The sequence below is a fragment of the Cetorhinus maximus genome, chromosome 2, assembly GCF_964194155.1.
Source record: "Cetorhinus maximus chromosome 2, sCetMax3.hap1.1, whole genome shotgun sequence".
Taxonomy (NCBI): domain Eukaryota; kingdom Metazoa; phylum Chordata; class Chondrichthyes; order Lamniformes; family Cetorhinidae; genus Cetorhinus; species Cetorhinus maximus.
The window spans coordinates 75,132,848-75,153,486 of record NC_135880.1 but is presented as its reverse complement, the minus strand read 5'-3'; the positions used below and the strand labels follow the sequence as shown (position 1 = coordinate 75,153,486).

At 46.8% G+C, this 20,639-nt stretch overlaps 1 protein-coding gene across 1 annotated transcript in view; it reads left to right on the top strand.

Moving 5' to 3' along the window:
• The window catches only part of tmem232 (transmembrane protein 232), a 194,307-nt gene that overhangs the window by 54,169 nt on the left and 119,499 nt on the right, over positions 1-20,639 (top strand). The window contains exon 8 of the mRNA XM_078557836.1: positions 1,410-1,588. Within this exon, the coding sequence (XP_078413962.1) occupies positions 1,410-1,588 (179 nt within the window). The remainder of the gene's footprint in view (positions 1-1,409; positions 1,589-20,639) is intronic.

Genomic DNA, 20,639 nt, shown 5'->3' with positions numbered 1-20,639 from the left:
CTATCACGATATGAAATTATTTAAATTCCCAGCCCTTTAAAAATTAATGAAAGTAGGCTGCCCGAGTCAGTGAGAGTTGAAATAAACTGTTCTCACACTTACAATAGTTGTTTGTTGACATTTTCCCAACAGCTATCACTATTTCATTATGAATGCTTTGCTGCTTTCTGCAAGCTATAATTATCTCTGCAGTTGACAGTTTGATTGACGGCTCAAAGAGGTTATTGAAGGATTAGCTGTCTTTGACGTGCGGTTATGAATAGAAAGTTTTTGTGTTTTTATAAGCAATTAAGTACTTTGGACGATTTAAACTTTTCAAATAGGCTTTCATGAATGGGAATGTTTTTTAAATACAGTGATGGCTGTAATATGTATTTAGGCCTTTATTTTATTTCATTTCAACATGGCTCCTGAGGTCTACTCGCGGTGGATACTGGATGAGTTGACATGGAGGATGTAAAGGCAAAGTTGTGGGTGGGTTAATATGAGTTGGCATTAATTTGGCATGGGGCTATAAGGGGGCAAGAGAGTGAGTGGGGGAGCGTGGATTGGCATTAAGTTGGCATGGGGCTTATAGGTGGCATGGGAAGTGGTTGGGGGGGCTGATGGGGTGAGAGTGATGAGGGCTGGAGCGCCTAAAATTTAACGAAACAACTGGGACAAAGTCCCAGACAACCAAGACAGGCCTTTTAAACAGCCTGCCCTGGCACTTGGAAGCCCTTGTGGCTGCCTCTGATCAACGTCTGGGGACAGGGTGCTCAACTCTACCCCCAGCCCCATCCCGTAGAGCGAAAATTTGATCTGATGGGGTGCTTTCTAGCGAGGCAGGTCTGCCAAGTTGGAAAATTTCCTGACTCGAGCTACTACCAGGGTAGCAAAATTTTGGTCCATAGCTTCTAAGCTCCATGGCCACCCATGGCTTAGACATTGTTATCTTTTTAAATAACACCATTGTGTGCATCAATAAGTCATTTTCTTTAGAAAGAATCAATTATACTTTGCCTTAACTGCGTTACTGTGCTACCAAGCTCAACATGAAATGCTTGTAGAAGGTTCTGATAGCTACTTTGATGACATTACTCAATAGTGTGACTGTTTATCAGAGAAGCGGTTCATCTGTGAAAAGCGTGGCAAACTGTTGTGGAAGTGAGTGAACAGCTTCTGAAACAAATGTATGAGCCTGGAAATTACTGTGAATAGTGTTATTTTATGAATACTTGATGTGATTGCATCAAGTTCCTCTCAACACTATTTTAATCTGTTTATTCCATCCATACAGCAACATGGCTCACAGTGACTTCCCTGTTATGGTGTTCAGTTTCATCTGAAGACGGTTATCTCCAAATATATAAAGTAAAGCAACATTGGAATTTTTATCACTTTTACAAAATGTCCTTTATAATTTTCAGTTAAACACAGATTGCCGGTGTCCTCAGAGAGTGGATGAGCCCCAACAGAAAGCATGTAACATCAGTCCAGTGTTAAGGGAATGCCTTCTGGTTTGGATTTATGTGAAACATAAGATTCAACTCTTGGATGATATTCTGAAACATCTCCTCCTGAGGGAGCAACTGTGCAATACAAATTGGTAGGTTTCATCGTTATTAAAATATTGCATTTGCCTCCAGGCTTCATAAAGGCAATAAATGACTGTACTGTTCAGGGAAAAAAATTATTGCTGGCATTGAATGTTGCATCCTCTTATTTGACATAATGAAGGCAACATTTCATGACTTACCTAAATGCAAAAATGTATCTGCATCCCATTGTGTGTTACACATGTTTCATGTGAGGCAATTTTTTTTAATCTGCTGTGTCCACTGTCCATTTGCTATGGTACTTTTCTTTCATAGTGTGCTTCAGAATTTTATAAATACGGTTATTCATTATTATCTATTTTTTTTACTTCCTGAAGAAATGGCTGCAGTGTCGGTGATGAACCATGGCAGGTCATTTCATTCTCTTACCTTGGCATACTTAGACTCGTGTACAAAAATCCATTAGCTAAGATGTTCGATATCTATTCAGAGGCATTGAAACCTGTTCTGCTTGGCTGAATGGAATTGATAAAATTGCATTATATGTACGTATGATATAAGCTGGAAGATTAGAATTTGACCTAAGAATGCATACTGAATTAGCCTTGAAGAACTGAGAATTGGAATCAAGATTGTAGAGTAAATCAGCAATCCTGAGTTCCTGGCAAGAAATTGCACTTGAAGTGAACACAGGCCAGAGAGTGGGCTACAACATTACACTACTGATTCACAACACAGCCTTCTTTTGGTTGTGGCTTCCCACAACAAATGTGCAATCACTGGATTTGGCCATGTATTCATTTCCTTTCAGAATTAAACATGACTAGAGGCTGTGTTACAGTGGTCTAGCTCATTGTGACATCCAACCCAAGGCAATTTTTTTTTAAAGTGGTGCTCCTGCCACGCTAATCACCCAATATATAGTACATAGCACATAGTGCACACCCTTTCTCTGAATCTTTGAAGGAGTTCCTATCAATCAAAATACCTTATATATATCACACAAATCCAATGTTTCACATCTCAGATCCTGTTTTACTACTCCAATCCTTCAGACTCCAGAAGGTCTGTAGTGCACGTAATTCTTTACTGGTCATTCATTGGCTCTTTTTAGACTAATCATTATGAATTGAATTGACAAAGTCATAATATAGTCAAAATCCTGGAGCTCCCTACGTAACAGGATTGTGGAACATCTTCACCACACGAAATGCAGTGGTCCAAGAAGAAAGTTCACCACCACCTTCTCAAAGACTAGCGACTGAATAATGCAGAGGGGGGGGGCAACGCCTCTCCACCACCACTCCTGGAAGCAAAGTCAGTATGGAACCATGCCAACCTGCCCTGCAGCCATAAAGTGCTGCAGGGTGACTAACTGATGGCCAAATGGGACCTGTGCCCCTCACTGGGAGGAGGTCCCACTCTCTCTAGCTACTGGCCAATCTGATTGGCCGGCAGTTCCTTCAGTCCTGGCAGCGCCAAGAGTGTGTCAGTAGCTGCTGCTGGGACTGCAGGAAAAGAAGGAAGAGGGCCCATGGATCACAGGAACAGGTAAGTCCAGGGTCTTGGGCAGGGAGGGTTTGAGTAAGCCGGTTGGGGGGAGGTTTGGCAGGGGTAGAGAGGTGGGTTTAAGGCTGTGGTGGATAAGAAGGAAGCGGGGGTGTAATCTTAAGGAGACCACCCCATTGCATGCAAATTGCAGCCCCTGAAGAGCTTCCTGCCCTTTGAAGAACTTTTTTTAAAAATCAGGCGCTCCCGCCTGACTGCCCGTTCCAAACATATTATCAGGGTCAATTGGCTTGATAACAAAATAAAAGCAAAGTACTGTGGATGCTGGGAACCGGAAATAAAAACAGAAAATGCTGGAAAACTCAGTAAGTCGAGCAGCATCTATGGAGAGAGAAACAGAGTTAACGTTTTGAGTCTGTATGACTCAGACAGACTCAAAATGTTAACTCTGGTCTGATAACAAACCCAACTGACCTTGATTATTTATTGAATATGGTGGGCAGGATGCCAATTTTGGCACCCACCCACCCCCTGTATTATAGGGATGGGCTTGTGGGTGGGCGGGAAGGTGGTGGGGTAGACATCTGCCCTATTTTACATCCCCCTGCCCAAAACACGCCCAGCAGGGGCATGTAAAATACAGCCCTAATGATGGGGAATAAATGCCTGTCTTGTCAGCAATACCCATCTCCCAAGAATGATTATTTTTAAAGAAGTAACAAGATCCACCATTCTTCACCCTGCTGCCCTGTCCAACATAAACACAATAATGGATCTGTGGAGCAGAATCCCCAAGAAAAATGAGTTAATTTACTTAATCAGAAAGGAGCTCTCGGAATTGTTGGGAAAAAAAGGTTCTAGATATATTGGAAGTAATTTCCCAAGGACCACTTGGCAGTGGAGAAATTTGGCCACCACCCATGCCTAGTGGGGTGTAGGGGTGGTACAGAGGATTTAATCTGTAAAGGAGTACAGTAGACCAGAACTGAATAGTGGCTAAGTGGATGAATATTCTGCAGTATTGCTGCACTGCAAAGGGAAATCATGAATATCTCTCAGGGGGTCTGGTTGGTTAATGTTGATGATAAGTTAGAACAAACCCAGTCTGGAGACAAAGTGGGCTTAAAATTTTTCCTTCAAGGTATTTATCCAATTCCCTTTTGAAACTTCCTGTTGAATTCTGCTTCCACCATACTTTGAGGCAATGTATTCCAGATCATTATAGCCTGAATTTTGCGCACATCATGCGCATGCAGTCGGCGCAACGTGATATCCGCTTCTGGCCGCGATCGCATTTAACACTGTGTGAAACAGGCCAGGACATTGGCGCAGCACTGCCAGCGGGGGCGGGAGAATGGGACAGGAGTTGCAAATATTTGGCCTCAGCACTTGGTGGGCATGGCAAGCGGGTGGACAGTGTCAGTGGGTACTCTGCCCCACGATTCTCAGACGAGTGCCTGTGCACTCTAGTGAAGGCAGTGAGTGCCTGGCATGATATACTCATGCCGTGGGATGTCAAGAGGAAGCCATCCCACCAGACGAAGAAGGCCTAGATGGAAGTGGCTGCCCAGGTGAGCAGCGGATCCAGTGCCGGAAACGGTTCAGTGATCTGTGCTCCGCAGGGGTGAGCACCAAGCTGGTATAGAACTGAGCATAGATGTCTTGGAGGGTAGCTGTTATTCATTGTGCTCAGGGGTGGGAAATGCACTGTGCCAAATGGCACATATCTCTGTGCCTGCCAAAGATGGGAGGTGTGCCCGTGTACCTTGTGTGTATAGAAGGGTGAGGAGTGCCAATGTGATGGGAACCTCAAACTGGCTCTCCTGGAGGGCGGGTTGCAAGACTGGAATGGTGTTGCAGATAGATGATGTTCTAATGAATGCACTTGTGTCCGTACAGGAGAAAAGAAGACATAACACGCTGGAGCACGCACGAACAGGTGGTGGGATGTCCAACATCCTGATCCTCTCCGGGTTTGAGATGGATGACCTGGATATGGAATCTGAGCGAGGAGCAAGGTCCACAGGCCTTGGAGAGGCAGGGGTCTTGGAGGACGGTGAGAGTCCAGTGGGCAGATGAAAGACTGGGAGAGTGTGCAAGAAAGGTAGAGTTGTGGGACCTCCAATGAGAAATTCAAATCCAGAGTACCCATTGTTTGTCCAATCAGAGTGCCTCAGTGAGGCAGTTCTCTGTTGTGACAAGCAACCATCATGCTGGCACAGGCACTTTGTCATGATGTTCCTAACTGACATATTCTGTTCCTCCCTCAGAAGCGTCACCTTCACGACACGTCACTGACCCCGAGAATCCCCCCTTGACACCCGAGGAGGAATCGCCGAGCGATGTACCCATGTCACATCCACTCTCTGCACCAAGCACCAGTGCAGATACAGGCACGTCAGAGAGCAATAGCACATTAGCTCAGTTTGTAGTGCACTGTGGCGAGGGCACATCACACTTGCATGAGGAGCTGGCGAAGGCAGAGAGTGCCCAGGGCACTGGTAGTCGGAGGACTGCTGGAGACCAGGACTATGCTCAATCTGAGGCAGATGACGAACCTCTGGAGTCGTCCATCATGCAGCTGATGCTGGTTGTCTTGTGTGAAGATCTAGTGGACATCCCTGGGGCTCTGCGTGCCATGGTCTCTGACTTGAAGCAGTTCACATGGAGCGTGAGCACTGCGTTGACCTGGAGCTCCAAGTGCACAGCGTCCTCCATTGAGAGAGTGGCAACTCTCATGGAGAGGCAGCTCCAGGAACAGAATCAGGGGTTTCTGGTGCTTGCTCTCAGAACTGCAAGCCCACACACTGACAGTGACTTCAGCAGGTGTGAGAGATGGATGAGACTCCTAGTCACTGTGCTGGTGCCTGTCCATCAATGGTGAGCAGAGAGGTTCAAACCAACCCCACCTAGGCTGACCAGCTGCATGCCACATCTACGGGCTCCTCTCAGGGCGTTTCAGACAAAGGCAGCAGCTCCTCAGCCCCTCTGCTACTGCCCGTGGCATCTGATGAGGCTGCAACAACTTAGGAGTACCCTGCCATGGTGCTGGACACTACCTCCCAGGCAGGGCCTGCACAGGCTCTGCCAGCCAGAGAATGTCCACCAAGGTCATCAGTGCTGTCAGGACATATGACATTCAGCAGGTTGCCTTTAATGCCACTGCCAGCGAGCGGTGGTGGGGGGGCACCCTGATGTAGCACTCGCAAGTGGAAGCTTAAAGCACTATAAACACAAGAAGGGTTGTCAAGGGCAATGTAACTTCAGTTGAAGCGTGTTCTATGTTCAAACTGTGCAAACATGACCATCAGTTAAAGATGTTGTGATGTTTCCTAGTCTGAATGTGCTTTATGTTTCTCATAGGTGTTGGGCATGGGAGTGGCTTGTGACAGACAGTAAGGGCTGCAAACTTTATTTCAGAGGTAGCTCGTTGATATGGGGTCACAGGATGGCCTCAACAGGAACGTTCAGTAAGGAAGCGTCACCCTTGCCCTCATTTTCATGCCAAGCCTTGGATGCCTAGCTGAATGAACAGAGAATCAAGGCCTCTCTGGTCTCTCTGCCTCCCAAAAGATTCATAACCTCTACAGTCACATCCTCACCCTGGGCCCCCTCCAGTTCCTCATCAGACCCATCAGTTGAGTTGGCCTCTTCGTCCTGGGGAGCAGCCTTGCTCTCTTCATCCTTCAATAGGTCCCCCCTTGAGAGAGCCAGATTGTACAGAGCGCAGCACATAACAACAGTAAATGAGATGCACTCGGGAGGATGTTGCAGTGGTCTCCGCTTGAGGCACCTCCTCTGAGGAGGAAGAGAGGGCCAGAAGGGGGAGGAGGCCAGGTGTCCTTATTCAGCCTCCAGGGGAGTGACCTGTGGGAGAAGAGACGCTGGCCCAAAGGGTGCAGGGCCAACAGGAAGTCCAAGGTGGAAGGGGCCACAGAAGATGCCACTATCCTGCTGCCAGGGTCTACTGGCGATGCAGCTACCTCAATATGTGCAATGCCGAAGGAGGCTCTGCCTCTCAAGGGAGACAATGACCTCTATCTGTCAGATGATCGGCCCTGAGATCAGCTCCAACAGTGTCAACCTCTATGCCTCCAGCTTTTTCCAGGGGCGGTGGGTGATCTTTGTGGCATCTCCCAATCAGCTGACCACAGTTGTGTCAAGCTGGTGACACACGCTCTGTTCAGGTGTGCATTGACTTTCATTCACTACCACACAGATGAGGCCAGCCAGGCAGAGCAAGCCAGAGGCATTGCAGCGATTGCTGGGTTCCCCTGCATGCAGGGTGCAATTGACTGCACACGTGGCCATCAAAGCGCCAGTGAGTGAGCCGGATGCTGTCGTCAAAACGAAGGGATTCCACTCCATGAGCGTGCAGATAGTGTGTGACCATAGGATGTAGATTCTGCAAGTCTGTGCAAGGTACCCAGGCAGCTCCCATGACGCATACATCCTGAGACACTCCCAGGTGCTGAGGCTCTTCAGTATTCCAACCCGGATGGATGGATGGCTGCTGGGTGACAAGGGCTATCCACTCAAAAGGTGGCTCATGACGCCTCTCTGCCATCCAAGAACAGAGGCCGAGCAGCGGTACAATAGGAGCCATGGCTCCACAAGGGCTGTGGTAGAGAGAACCAGCGTCTTCCTAAGATGCACTTCCAATGCCTAGACAGTTCAGGGGTCGCACTGCAATACCCCCCAGATTGTGTGTCACTGATAGTGGTTGCATGCTGCGCTCTCCACAACCTGGCGCTGGAAAGGGGGGCGGGCACAGTGGAGGAAGAAGATGTTGACACAGCTGCTCTGGCAGCAGACGATGAGTCCAGTAGTGAGTCCAAGGACGAGCATGCACGGGAGAACGCTCAGGGGATAGACACTGACCTGGGCAACCTCCAGGGAGGCAGGGACGCCCGGGAGGCTTTGATCCAATGCTCCTTCAGCTAGCCTACCAAAGATGAATCACCACCACATGCCAGGGCTGCAGGCTCCGTACTCAATACCTGACAGAAACATTTGCTTTGTGAATGACATGCACTATGTGACATTTCAATAAAGCTCAATGACAAACAAGTCACTCAACATCATGGGTTACCCTTCACCTGCAGAAGTAATGAAGTACCCAGAGTCTTGTTGAAAACAAACACATTTACTGGTGTGGTGCCTGGTATACATAAATCAAACTAAATGGAAAGGTGTTCTCCATCACACCTTATAATTAAGGTGGGGCAAAAAAACACCAATGATAAGCCCATGTTGTGGTTAAGGTGCTTTACGTTTCCTTTTACGGGTGCTACGTCTAGATGCTCCCCCCTTGCTGGCACCGGCATTGGAGACAGCCTGCTCACTTTGCTGTCCTGTTGGCCTTGATTACCTTGGCGGGCATCCTCTGGCCCCTGGATCCAGTGCTGGTCCTGTCTGGGAGGGAACGGCCAGTGGCACAGCTGGCATCTCCCCAGTCGCCGCAGCCTCAGTGACTGCAGTCACTGGCAGAGGGGCGGAGGAGATCCTGCCCTCATCTGGAGCGCCCTGAGAGAAGCCTGCAGAGACAGTAAGCAGCTTGTGCGCCAAAGTAAGGTTGCTTTGGACCTCCCTGCTCATCATTGATGGGTGAGCACCTAGCTGGGATACTGGGTGCCCAATCCATCTCCTTCACTGACACTGACCACCTGAGGTCATTGCCGGTGTGAGGGCTTGCAGGTCCGAGTGCATCCCCAGGAATCCCTGATTGAGCTCCTGGAGCAACCTCTTCATAAGAGTCACCATATAAGGGGATCAAAGGTTACAGGGAGAAGGCGGGAGAATGGGGTTGAGAAACTTATCAGCCATGATTGAATGGCGGAGCAGACTTGATGGGCCGAATGGCCTAATTTCTACTCCTATGTCTTATGGTCTTACTCTCTCCATGGAGGAGGCAGTGCGCTCGGCCATGAGGGTCATTGCATTGCTCATGCTCCGCATGGACTCCTTCACAATGGAGACCATGGCACGCTTCCCTCATGTATCTCCACCAGATCCTCCCGCACACCTTGCTGGATTTCCAGCATCTGCTGCCTCAGGGATGACTCCAGAGGCACATCATCAGCCACCGACTGAGCATGTTCCTGGTCCGCAGCAATCCTCCGACTGCCAGTGCCCTGGGCACTCTCTGCCTCCGCCTGCACCTCAAGCGAGTGTGAAGTGGCCTCACCACTATGCACCGAGATACTAGCCAATGATCTAATGCCCACTGAGGAGCTGGTATCCGCACTGGTGCCTGCCTGGCTGAGAGGGTGTGACGCTGGTGCGTTTATATCTTCTGTGTTCTCTGGGGTGAACAGCGGTCCTTCAGGTTCCTGACCCTGACAGTCTTCTGGTGAGCCTGAAAGGAAGAACAAGGACATGTCATTAGTTGAAGTCGTTACACTGTTACTGTGTATGCCTGGCACCCGGATCAAGGTGCCCTCATCTTTCCATTGTCAATGGGGATTCCATGTTCAAGGCTCACATCAATATACAGACAACAGTGGAATGGTTGCTATGACAAACATTCTGACCTCAGTGCACTGCACTCTTACCTAACTGTGGTACCCCAACCTCACCGCTGCTGGGTGACCTAGACGCATGGCGCCTCTCTAGCTTCAGTGCCTCCTGCTCGTATCTGGGCAGGATTAGAAGGTGGGGTGTTCCTCCGCCAGTCCGCAACCTGTCAGCATTATTGTGGGCTGTCTTCTCCTGAAAGGAGAGAGGAGAATTGCTTAGTCCACCCTGAACCTGCATTGCCATTGCAGCCTTGCCAACCCCACCTGAGGAATAGCTCGCAGGGCTCAGCCGATTCGTAATCATGGAGCCGCAAGACGTTCATACCAAGCAGCCAGGGCTCACCCCCTTGCCCAGATGCTGCTTCATTGACGTTTGCCACTCACACTCTAAGAACTCTGAGGTCTGGGCGGGGGTGGTGGGAGGACTGCTCCTAACTGCTGTGCTAAGTGACCCAGGCCAACACGGTACTCACCCTTCCTGATTGCAGGAGATCATTGAAGTGCTTGCGGCACTGCACCCATGTGTGCCTCACCACATCATGGGAGCTGACCCTGGATGCCTACCTCCTCCCCAGCCTCCTCCTCCCATCCCTTGGGACAAGGGTATCCTGGCATGCTGTCACCACCTCCAGGAGGGCAGCAAGATGTCAGAAAACCGCGGGGCTGACTGCCCCACCGACCTGCCCTCCCACCTGCCCTGTTCTGCTACGACGTTCTGCATGGCAATGGTACTCCAAGTCAATGGCAGCCCTCGAATGGCTGCCTGTGCTGTTTTTGAATAGGCCGCTGGGTCGCCATTGGACCCAGCGGACATTGAGCTCCCGCTCCCCCACCCGCCCCTTCACTCTGATGCCAGAGTTGTGCATTATGCTGGGCGGGCCTTAATTGGCATAAAATGGCGATGCAGATTCCCGACCACCCCTGCCCACTCCCGCTGAGCCCGCCCAACGTGGGAAAAATTCAGGCCCATGTATTGTAGGAATACCCATAATGCTGTTAGGAAGAGAATTCCAGAGTTTTGACCCAGCGACAGTAAAGGGAAATATATTTTCAAGTCAGGATGGTGTGTGCCTTGGAGGGGAACTTGTGGTGTTCCCATGCATCTGCTGCCCTTACCCTTCTAAATGGTAGAAATCATGGGTTTGGAAGGCGTTGTCGAAGGAGCCTTGGTGCGTTGCTGTAGTCCATCTTGTAGATGGTACACACTGCTGCCTCTGTGCATTAGTGGTGGAGGGAGTGAATGTTTAAGGTGGTGGATGGGGTGCTGATCAAGTGGGCTGCTTTGTCCTGGATGGTGCCCAGCTTCTTGCGTGTTGGAGCTGCACTCATTCAGACAAATGGGGAGTATTCCATCACACTCTTAACTTGTTCCTTGTAAAATTGTGGACAGGCTTCGGTGAGTCAGGAGGTGAGTTAGCATAGAATTCCCAGTCTCTGACCTTTTGTAACCACAGTTTTTATATGGCTGGTCCATTTTAGTTTCTGGTCAATGGTAACCCTGAGCATGTTGATAGTGGGGGATTCAGCAATGGTAATGCCATTGAATGTCACGGGAAGGTGGCTAGGTTCTCTCTTATTGGAGATGGTCATTGCCTGGCAATGGTGTGGTACAAATGTTACTTGACATGGTTTCTCCTCAATCACTTACTCCCAGCCATGGTTTTGTAGTTTCTATCCCCTTGGCGTGTAGCATGATAGGGAGAATGAACAAAGGTGACACAGAGAAGGAAAAGTTGCTTAAAAAGGTAGGAGGAGGATTAGATGGGGAGAAGGGTTCTCAGCAGGAGGCCATATCTGCCCAGGGTCTTCAGGGAGCAATTTCAATGAGGAGGTATTCACTGAAATCTACCACCTATCGCATACAGTCCTGCAGCCTTAGACCAGGGCAAGAGCAGCATTGCCAATTTCTATATAGGTGACTGTGGCCTTGAACTTCTTCACATGCAGCCCCTTCCAAGCTGGAGCAGCTGGCATCTCCAGCATTTTGCAATTCTCTTCACTATAGTACATGGGAGGTGACTAACACACAATGCAAAGAGAGGTGAATACATTTCGTTCTCACTTTTCAGAAAGAAATAGGCAGGTCACACAGCTCCGCCAGTATTACAGGCTTATCCATGGTGCAGGGTGCCGTTGATTGCACACACTTTGCAAGCACCGTATGTAAATTTAGAGATATGCGGCAATCACAAAGGGTTCAATTCCCTCAATGCCCAGCATTAGTGAAACTATATTCAACACTTCATTCAGATCAACACTTGATATCCTGGCAGCAGCCAAGATGCCTTTAGTCTGTGCCAGTTCACTGTACCATCAGAATTTCAGCCATCTTGAGAAACCAGAGGGTGACTATTGGGTGACACAGCTGACCTCATGGCTCCAGTGTGCAATGCACAGACACACATGGGCAGGATGCATGTAGGTAAATAAAAGCAAAATGCTGCGGATGCTGGAAATCTGAAATAAAAACAGAAAGTGCTGGAAAAATTCAGCCGGTCTGGCAGCATCCGTAGAGAGAGAAACAAAGTTAGCATTTCAAGTCCAATAAGACTCTTCTTTGGAACTGAAGAGAGGTAGAAATATAATGGGTTTTATGCTGTTGAATAAAGGGGAGGGTTTGGGCAGATCAAAAAGGAAGGTCAGGGATAGGTTAGAGGGCAGGGAATATTAAGTGGCGAAGATGTCATGGAACAAAAGGCAAAGGGAGTGGTAATGTTTGTAGTAAAGAAACAAAGTATCGGTCCAGACTAAGTGTTAATGGCAAAGTAAAGGACAGCCAAGCCAGAAAGCAAAAGCATGAAAACAAGATACAGACTGGTACTTGGCAAAAAAAAATCAAAATGGAGAACAGAGTTTACGGTCTGAGGTTGTTAAACTCAATGTTGAGTCCAGAAGTATCTAAAGTGCCTAATCAGAAGATAGGGTGCTGTTCCTCATGCTTGCATTGGGCTACACTGAAAAATTGCAGCAGGCTGGGTACAGAGAGGTGAGCATGAGAGCAAGATGGTAAATTAAAATGACAAGCATGGTTGGGCTCATGCTTGTGGACTTTGTGGAAGTATTCTGTAAAACAGTCTCCCAGTCTATGTTTGATCTCCCCAATGTAGAGGAGACTGCATTGTGAGCAGCAAATATAGTATACTAAATTGAAAGAAGCTATGTAAAGAACTGCTTCACGTGGAAGGAGTGTTTGGGCCTGTGGACAATGAGGAGAGAGGAAGTAAAAAGGCAGGTGTTACACCTCCTGCAATTGCATGGGAAAGTGCCATGGAAACAGGACGAGGTGTTGGGGGTGATAAAGGAATGGACCAGGGAAGCAGGGTGTGAGGAAAAGTAGTCGAGGTAGCTTTGGAAGCTGGTAAGTTTATAACGAATATTAGTAGACAGCCTGTCTGCAGAAATGCAGACAGAACAGTCAAGGAAGGGAAGGGAAGTGTCAGAGATGGACCATGTGAAGTTAAGAGGCGGGTGGAAATTGGAAGCAAAATTGATTAATTTTTTCAGTTCCAGGCGAGAGTATGAAATTGCACTGAGACAGTTGTATCCTGCTCCCTTTAAGGACTCAATTCCATTCTCCCAGTTTCTCTGTTTCTGTCATATCTGTTCTGATGATGCTACCTTCCACAACAGCGCTTCCAACATGTCTTCCTTTTTCTTCAACCAAAGATTCCCCCCACTGTGGTTGATACAGTCGTCGATGTACCAGAAAAAGAGTTAGGGGAGGGGGTTCTGAGTAGGACTGGAATAAGGAATGTTCCACATACCCCACAAAGAGACAAGCATAACTACGGCCCATGTTGATACCCATAGCAGCACCTTTTACTTGGAGGAGGTGAGGCAATGGGGAATTTGTTCAATGAGTGAACAAGTTCAGCCAGGTGGAGAAGGGCTGTTCAGATTTTGTTCAAGGAAGAAGGAGAGCCCTCAGACCATCCTAGTGGGGGTTGGATGTATAGAGAGATTGGACATCCATAGCGAGGAGGAGACAGTTAGGGCCAGGAAACTGGAAATTCTTGAAATGATCTAAAGCATCAGAAGAATCACAAATGTAGGAAGGAAGAGACTGGACAGGGGAGAAAAATTAGAGACAAGATAGGAAGAAATAAGTTCAGTGGGACAGAAACAGGCTGAAGCAATAGATCTACCAAGACCGCCCTGTTTATTGATTTTTAGAAGGATGTAGAAGCAGGCTGTACGGGGTTGGGGGATCATGAGGTTGGAAGCTGTGGAGGGAAGATATCCAGGGGGGATGAGGTCAGTGACAGTCCTGGATGCTCGGTAATGGGATCTTGGTTCAGGAGAGCTAGGAAGAAGTATCTGTGAGTTGGCGCTTAGCCTCTGCAAGCTAGAGGTTGGTACATCAGACAACAACAGCACCAGCATTGTCAACAGGCTTGATAACAATGTCAGGGTTAGACCTGAGAGAACAGAGTGCAGAAAGTTCAGACGGAGACAGGTTAGAGTGAGTGAGGGGAGTAGAGAAATTAAGATGGCTGATTTCATGTCGCCAGTTCTCAATGAAAAGATCAAGAGTGGGCAAGAGGCTAGAGGGAGGGGCCCAGGTGGAGGGGGAATACTGTAGGCGGGTGAAAGGGTCCTATGGTTGGGCCAAGGTACCTGCCTAAAGAAATGAGCATGGAGACAAAGGCCACAGACAAAGAGTTCAACATCATGCTGAGCTTGAAACTCATTGAGTTGGGGCCGTAAGGGAATGAGACTGGGTCCTTTGTAAAGCACAGACCTTTCAGCGTCAAAGTGGGGAAGGTCAGAGTGAATATACAGCAAAAGGTGGGATTAGAAGAAGGGATGGGGTCAGAGGGAATGGATGGATGCGAAGGATCCAGAGAGGCATCCATGCGCATAAGTTGTTGGTGCTTGTATTCCTTAATACCTGAAAGGAAGAGAAAAAGTTTTTGCTAAGGAGTCAGATGAAAGGAAGAATGAAATGAAACTGTGGACCAGGACAGCTTTGAGATTGGGTGAGTCGGTGCTGTTGGAGAGAGAGAGGCCGAGTGTGTACATGTGATGGCGCATAGCACTGAATGTGGATCTCAGGATGCGGCAAAAACAGCAGTCTGAGGAACGTTGTATGTCTCGGAAATAACTGTAATTCTGGGTGCCTATAAAGAAAGCAATGCTGCCAGATGAAATGGGATTGAGTAGACCATTGGGGTGCTTAAGCATTGCTTCTGCTGCCTGCACAGCTCTGGATGAGGCCTGATGTACTCTCTACAAGTATCTTCTTCATGCAACTTCCACAAACTTACCATAACAAGGGTGCAGCCCTTGCTACCAGGAATACGATGAGAAGGAGGAGGAAGCAGAGGAGAAGGAGAAAGGGAGAAGGCAACCAACAAAGCTCCTTTCTGGCCGGGCTGCCCAAGGTCGTCTCATTCTACTGCAGTGCCCCCACAAACCCAACCCCAATTCCCCATTCAACAACAGTCCCACAACTTACCTGCCTTTTGTTACTGACCATCACAGTGTCTGCTTGGTAACAATGCAAAAATAAAAGCCACAATGAAACAAATATTCCAAATCAACTTTAGCAATCAAACCATTTAATATTCCAACAAAAACCAACTAACCATCCTTGCACATCCCCTTATGCCTGTCTATGTGTCTTTTCATGTCCTAGTGCTCCTATGCAATGCTATCCTTGTGGCTGCGGCATGGCTGGTGGTAGACTGCTGACTTTCAGTGGCAGAGTTTGAAGATGGCCTGGTTGAATTCCCTTGAGCAGCTCAGGTGCTAGAAGGCCCAACTTTGGACTGCACCACCCCAGCATGGGCGGCAGCAGTATGAACTGGCTGGCTGACAGGCAACAACAAGGACACTGGCAGCATGGTAGGATAAATGCTGTCTTCCTGAGAGGTAACAGGAGGTTTGTTCTTCACAGCACCACTGCCCCTCTGCCAAGGCATTGCCTCATCAATCCTAGCACTGTCTCAGAGGACAGATTGCCAGAATGCTGGGAGACCTGGCAGCCCCCTTCGAACACTGGTATGCAGTATGGCAGCAGTTCAAGTTTGTGGTAGCAAGCTGAACTTGCATACATTAAGTCTGAGCTTCCATAGCAGCATGCAGAATTTGGGTGGCTTCTGCTTGTGATGGAACAAAGCCATCTGATGCTGCATCATAGTTGGACCCAGAATTTTAATGGATTTGTCCACCGCTTCCACACTGGAAAGGAAGGGCTCCAAGCTCTGCATAAAGGCATGTGCAAGGTTGATGCTGGATTTCTCCCTGCTTCTTGATAGTGATCAGAGGCTTTCTTGGAGGCCTGCCAATGCATACCCATCAGCCTCTTTCTATATGCTGCCTCACAAAAGTCCTCATCTGAATCCTCAGCAGGAGAACTCATGTGATCTTAACCGCTGGTAAGCTGGCACCTATGTTACTCTTTCCCCCTCTCCTGGCTGCAGGCTATTTGTCCCTAGTGTCTCACCACACAGAATACCCACATCTAAGCTACCCCTTATAGTACACGTGAGGTTGAATATTCCTGGTCCTGTGAAGACTGATTTGGAGGCTGGACTGGGAGCAAGATTAGAGAATCTCAAGTTGGGCAGATTCCCGCCATGATTTGGCTTCCAAGCGATCTTGTCAGAGGTGGGGTTTGAATGGCACCGGCAAGTAGCTATTTAGGCTCAATTAAGTCCTCACTTGGAGTCAAATTGGTGTCTCCGCTGGGATCTTCCCTATGGCGGACAGGCCCTCTGCTGAGGGTGAAGCCTGGCCTTTACCTGGAGGTGGCTTCCCAGCAGCAGGTTCAAGGGCCAAGAAGGCCTCTTTTAAAGCACTCCCAATTTCCTTCACTGGAGTCCGGGTGCCAGATGGCTTGGCAGCTGTGTGCGCATTTATTTTTTACACTTTTAAAATTCTTCAAAGGCCACCTCCATCTTGAGGCATCCTCATGTTCTCATGCCCACATTGTCGGCACCCACCTCTTCCAGTGGGGCTGCCAGCAGGCTCTACTATTGGGCCTGCTGGTTTTCTGGTCTGCCCACCATCCTTAATGAGGCTCCCGAGGGTGGCTTCTTAATTGACTGCCTCTGGGAAAATCGCAACAGATTTCTCACCATGACAACTTCTGGGTTCCTGATCAGGAATTGAGCATGACGTTGGGGTCCCATTGACCTTGGCACAAAATTCATCCCACAGTGTCAATATCTATATTAGTGGCTGTAAATGTTGTACCCCTGCTCAGTCATGCGAACACTCAACTGTGCATTTAGCATTGGTTGCACACTACAATCGGGCAAATAAGCAGATTATTCGTGTGTTGCCGGCATCAGAAGTAACAAGTGTGGGGTAATCGTGCATCACGTTCAACATGCCTGTTTTGGACTTTATCAGATTTCACAGCCAATTTTTCTCTAAATAAATTGCTGATCCAAAGAAACAGAAAACATAGAAACATAGAAAATAGGAGCAGGAGTAGGTCATTTGGCCCTTCAAACCTGCTCCGCCATTCAGTATGAACATGGCTGATCTTCTACATCAATGCCATACCCCTGCTCTCTCCCCATACCCCTTGACATCTTTAAACTCTAGAAATCTATCAATTTCCTTCTTAAGTACATTCAGTGACTTGGCCTCCTCAGCCTTCTGTGGTAGAAAATTATATAGGTTCACTACCCTCTGAGTGAAGAAGTTTCTCCTCATCTCATCCTAAATAGTACCCCCAGTATCCCGAGACTGTGACCCCTTGTTCTAGACCAGAGGAAACCTGAAAAATTTCATTTAGAGATTTAAATGCAATCACAGTGGCAATTGTGCTAAATTAAACAACCACAACAGTGTGGAGCATGTTAGACTTTTCATTAGGCACATTAAATGCCCATTGCATTGAAAATAGCTTGGTAAAAGCATTTTAAAGGCATTAAAATGATGGATTGCATATAAGATAGTAATCTCAGAGGCAGATGACCTGGATGAATATTGATTCCTTGGTTACAAAATGTCTCATAAAATCAATCATCCCAATATAAATTTGCTTTACAAAATATCAGTTTTTTGGTGCTTCAGCATGTGCTCTGCTTGAACAGATGGATTTAGTATATTATTAAGCTCAGTTACAGACACACAACTGGTTAGAGACAGTATAATAGTGAGACCAAATTAACCAAAGTAAAAGAAAGATTATTGAAATGTCACCTGATTTACACAGTTAAAAGTGAAGAAGAATTAAGGATCATGAGTAACTATATCAAAAGCTCAGTCCTGTACTTTTTTGAGATTTAAACTGTCTTCTAGTTAAAAAGCAGCATTTGAATGTTTGCATTAAAGGAGCTGGATTTTTGCAGAATCAGGAAGACTTCACGGACCTTTAAAAATGGGCAGCAGGACCAGGATGCAGAAGTCCCACCCCAATTTCCAACAGATGCAATTTTTGCGGGCAGGGCATGAATCACACAGGTGGGAAACCCAAACTCAGCAGGGCCATTGAAACTTAATTCAAACAGACCCGACTTTGGTTTGTTCAAGGGCCTTATCCTGCAATGTTGGAGTCATGAATTGATGGAGCAGGCATAAATGCTCTTGAGGCATGAGAAGGTCTGTTTAAGTGTCATGATCTGAAGGTTTTTTAAATCCCCAGCTCTTTAAACATGAAAAAAATACAAGCTGAAGCTGTCAGTGAGAGCTTAAAAACAATCCTCTGCTGGAATACTTTGATTGACAGGCCATCTGGTGTAGGTTAGAAAAAAACCTGATCGTGCAATTTCATTAGAGGAATTTGTTGATATTTACAAAGGGCTATTATTATTACATTATGAATGTTAGGCAAGGTTACAAAAGCTAAAATTATCTCAGTAATGGTTTCTGAATTCACAGTTTGATTGACAGTTTAAAGGGGCTATTAAAGAATTGGTTCTCTTTCATGAACTGCCGAATAAAAGTTTGCTTATTTTTATAAGAGATCAATAAGTTGAGATTTAAAAGCTCTGAATGGGTTTCATGAACAAGAGATTTTTTCGCTGTCAAGTGTATATGAATGAGACCTCTATTAGATTGTTAGAAGTTTTTTTCATCTCCACATGGCTCCTGAGGTCTGCCCATATTGGATACTGGGTGAGTGGGTATGGAGATGTCATGAGGGGCATGTGGTGTTGTTGGGGCATGAATTGGCATGGAGGGGGTAATAAGGGGCATGGGGATGGGTGAAGGCATGTGTTGGCATGGAGGGGCCATGGGTGAGAGTCAGGGCTAGAGGGCCTAACAGCTGGGACAAACAACTGGGACAAAGTCCCAGAGAACTGTGGCGGGCCTTCTAACCAGTCCACCTTGGCACTCATTCAACCCTGTGGCCACCTATGCTCTGTTTCTGGGATTAGCAGGTCCAACTCTATCCCACATCTGGCTCCATGAGTGAAAATTGGGTCTAATGAGGCCCTTTAGATCAAAGTTGGTCTGCCGAGTTGGGAAATTTCCGAAGCAAAAATGCGGATTAATTTTTTTTTCAACATGCCATAATTCTCAAAATATATTTAGCTGTAGGTAATGGCAATTAAAATTATCTCAGTAGTGAGGTAGTATTGTAATTTATGACAATACAGCAATCATTAAAGCTACCAACCTAAAAGCTCATAATATGATGTTTAATGGTCATTTTTCAAACAGCTAATATAAGTTTCTAGCTGTGACTTGCATTAAACAAAGGAAAAAGAACAATAATAATAATATCACAGGCTTACCAATATGCTATGGCAATAGGAATACATAACACCATAAGATGTAGGAGCAGAAGTAGGCTATTTGGCCCATGGAGTCTGCTCCACCATTCGATAAGAACATGGCTGATCTGATAATCCTCAACTCCACTTTCCTGCCTTTTCCCCATAACCTTTGATTCCCTTACTGATTAAAAATCTGTCTATCTCCGCTTTCAATATCCTTAATGACCCAGCTTCGACAGTCCTCTGCGGTAAAGAATTTCGCAGGTTAACTACCCTCTGAGAGAAGAAATTCCTCCTTATCTCTGTTTTAAATGGGCAACCCCTTACTCTGAGGTTATGCCCTCTGGTCCTAGACTCTCCCACAAGGGGAAACAACCTCTCAGCATCTACCCTGTCAAGCCCCCTAAGAATCTTATATGTTTCAATAAGGTCGCCTCTCATTCTTCTAAACTCCAATGAGTACAGGCCCAACCTACTCAACCTCTCCTCATAAGAAAATCCCTCCATACCCGGAATCAACCTAGTGAACCTTCCCTGGACTGCCTCCAATGCCAGCATATCTTTCCTTAGATAAGGGGACCAAAACTGTTCATAGTATTCTAGGTGTGGTCTAACTGGTGCCGTGTATAGTTTTAGCAAGACTTCCCTATTTTTATACTCCATTCCCTTTGAAATAAAGGCCAACGTTCTGTTTGCCTTCCCTATTACCTGCTGAACTTGTATGCTAGCTTTTTGGGATTCAGGCACAAGGACTCCCAAATCCCTCTGTGCAGCCTTCTGCAGTCTTTCTCCATTTAACATTTTCTTTAACTAATTTGTGCTAAGATTGTGGAAGCCATAAGGTTTGAGATCCATATTTCAGCTGAAATTGTGGATGTAAACTCACGTGCACAAGCTGAAAATGCAAATTGATTCGCTCCGTTGTCCCAATTACTGACACACTAACACAGTCACATCAGTACGAAACTATTCCCTAGTACTTTTTCTCTAGTGATAGTTGTTGTATTATTTCTTCCCCATCTTTTGCCCCTTGATTATTTAGTACTGGAATACTATTAGCGTCTTCTACCGTGAAGACTGAAGCAAAGTATTTATTCAACTCCTGTGCCATTTCCTGGTTTCCCCATTATTATTTCCCCAGCCTTATTCTCTAAGGGGCCTATGTTCACTTATGTCTCTCTCTTCCTTTTTATATAATTAAAGAAGTTCTTACTGTCCATTTTTATATTACTTGCTAGTTTACCCCCAAAGTTTATTTTCCCCTCTTTATTTTTATTTGAACATCTTTTGTTGGTTTTTAAAACTTTCCCAATCCTCTGGCTTACTACTAATCTTTGCAGCATTGACTGTCTTTTCTTTTAATTTGATACTATCCTTAACTTCCTTGGTTAACC